At 38.6% G+C, this 2,500-nt stretch overlaps 1 protein-coding gene across 2 annotated transcripts in view; it reads left to right on the forward strand.

Moving 5' to 3' along the window:
• Window positions 1-2,500, forward strand: part of LOC122255880 (uncharacterized) — a 175,830-nt gene that overhangs the window by 117,920 nt on the left and 55,410 nt on the right. For both annotated transcript variants that reach the window (XM_086536995.1, XM_086536996.1), the window contains one exon: window positions 935-1,067. In XM_086536995.1, coding sequence (XP_086393121.1) covers window positions 935-1,067 — 133 coding nt within the window. The remainder of the gene's footprint in view (window positions 1-934; window positions 1,068-2,500) is intronic.

Consider the following 2,500-nt stretch of genomic DNA (forward strand, 5'->3'; position numbering starts at 1 on the left):
TGTTTTTTTTCCTTTAGTGTATGATCTTTATCGTCTTGTCATTTCTAAAACGGTTCCTTTGAAATGTTCATGGTGTTTGCAAAATGATATTATCGCCATAGATAACTTCTTATTTGCTAAATCTTCGCATCTCTTTCTTTTTTTTATATCGAATCATTCTCATCCCTTGATCTCGGCTTTATTGATACTGCATGTCATACCCTGTCATTACCGAACTTTGGATTGGCCTCATAGTCAAGCAATATTAATCCAGCTAAAGTTCGGTTACCTTAATAATTGTTCCAGGCAGTCGGGTAAGATGAGTTGCCACGTCGTATTAATATTCCGATTTCCGTCACCGTTGTTTTAGAGTGGTGTGTAATTTTCGGTTTATAGAATTATTTGGTTAACGCGAGCAAGTCTTTTAACAGCGCGTACCTAAGGATATTTTACTATTTTTGACTGCATTCTTTTGATTATTAATTTTGTTGTTGATTTATAGCAAAGCAAAAGATCAATTTACATAAAAGGTAATCAATATCCTTAGATGCTAACCCTCCTTATGCAGTTTTCGATATTGCTCTCTCTCTCTCTCTCTCTCTCTCTCTCTCTCTCTCTCTCTCTCTCTTTCCCTTTCTATTTTTCATTTTCTTTTTCTTTTCATTTTCATTTTTCTTTTTCTTTTCATTTTCACTTTCCTTTTTCTTTTCATTTTTCTTTCTCTTTTTCCTTCACATTCTCTTTCTCTTCCTCTCTCTCTCTCTCTCTCTCTCTCTCTCTCTCTCTCTCTCTCTCTCTCTCTCTCTCTCTCTCTCTCTCTCTCTCTCTCTCTCTCTCTCTCTCTCTCTCTCTCTCTCTCTCTCTCTCTCTCTCTCTCTCTCTCTCTCTCACCCTCCTCCACCCTCAGATACGTGTTTTATTCCAACATGCCAACATTCTGCTTCTTCTCCTCCAGCCGTGGTGAGCGTGGTGGAGACGCTTATCGAGAGGACAGTGGCGTTACCCTGCTTGGCGACTCACCACCCCGACGGGGACATGCCAATGCTCCTGCTCTTCTACAGACACCCGTCAAACATCCCCTTCTTCAGGTGAGCTCGCGGCTTTTACTCAGTATTGAAAGGGAGTGGGACATTTGAACCCACTTTGCAGGTCTTTTTTTTGTGTGTGCAAGTTTGTACGTACATTTGGGTCTTTAATTCTGATAATGGCAGTAGCGCTCTGGGATTATGTGCACCAATTAGGGACGTGTTTACGGTTGAAATGAATTTCGTGACTCTGCTACATGTCTAAAGCTAATCTCTTGTCGCTCGTTTACAAGTGAGCAGCATCATTCATCTATTTTCCCATGTGACGAAGCAGTAAATGAAGTAGTATTCGTAATAAGCAAAAATAATTAAAAAGAACCTAAAATTATTCATAGTAACGCTTCATTTTTGAGGAAATATGATATTACAAAGCGATTTTATGGCAAAAACATCGACATATCCCACGCGTTGGTTTTGCTACTCAAGAAGTGTCGAGCGTCTAGCAAAACTTTGGAAGCCTTATTACCAAGTTTGATGATCAGGGGGAATTATGCGGTCTCTAGGGTAGAGTGTGTTATTTTTTATACCTAAGAAGTATTCTTCCTTTGGCTACTCAGTACATATAAACATAATTATGTACTTCCACTATAACAGTACACACCCCACAAAAAAAAGTGAGAAAAAGTCTTCTAATTTTTAAATCTAGTTTACATAAAAGACATGCGGACGGAGTTTGACAACAAACCGGCATTTATTTCGCCATTAAATACATTCTGAATCATTGCATAAAAGTGCTTTAACCTGACGACAGTATATCGATCGAAATAACTGGGGATGTTGATTAGTCCTCGGAACAGCAGATCATAACAACTATCAGAAATGCGTTTCCCTCACGACCTCGTATCTTGCGAAATTTCTAGTCGTCAGGGAAGACTAGGCACTAAGCCGTTTAATACGTCCAACTTTGTATTCGAAATGTTCTTGTTAAATCTAATTGGTTAGACGAACGTAGGACTTGTTCACATGCAGATACGACTTTAACAAGAGCTGTATCCAATATCTGTAACTGAATTAATCTCAGAAAATAATTATCTTCCATTTGCATTAAGATAAATACCATGGATGATGAAGTATTATTACGTTCTCAAAGGTCGATCACCGTGAGACGTTGACTGGTAATTGCTTGCCGTTGTTCCTTCTTCAAAGGATTCCTTCCTCATTATTAAGGGAATGAGCTGACTTTTAAGGCTCAGTGACAGACGTGACTTAGAGCTCGTAGTGATCAGCCGTTGATCTTTAACGCAAATTTTAGAAATCACTTTCATGGCATATTATAAATGATATATATAGAAATTTCGGGGTCGTAATAGAATAAGATATGGATGTATGGCACTGTTATATCCGAATCATGATAGACTGTCCAGCATATGCACAAACATAAACACATACATACACACACACACTGACACACACACACACACACACACACACACACA

Source organism: Penaeus japonicus, unplaced genomic scaffold (genome assembly GCF_977035675.1).
Source record: "Penaeus japonicus unplaced genomic scaffold, GWHDUDI00000001_assembly GWHDUDI00000005, whole genome shotgun sequence".
NCBI classification, from domain to species: domain Eukaryota; kingdom Metazoa; phylum Arthropoda; class Malacostraca; order Decapoda; family Penaeidae; genus Penaeus; species Penaeus japonicus.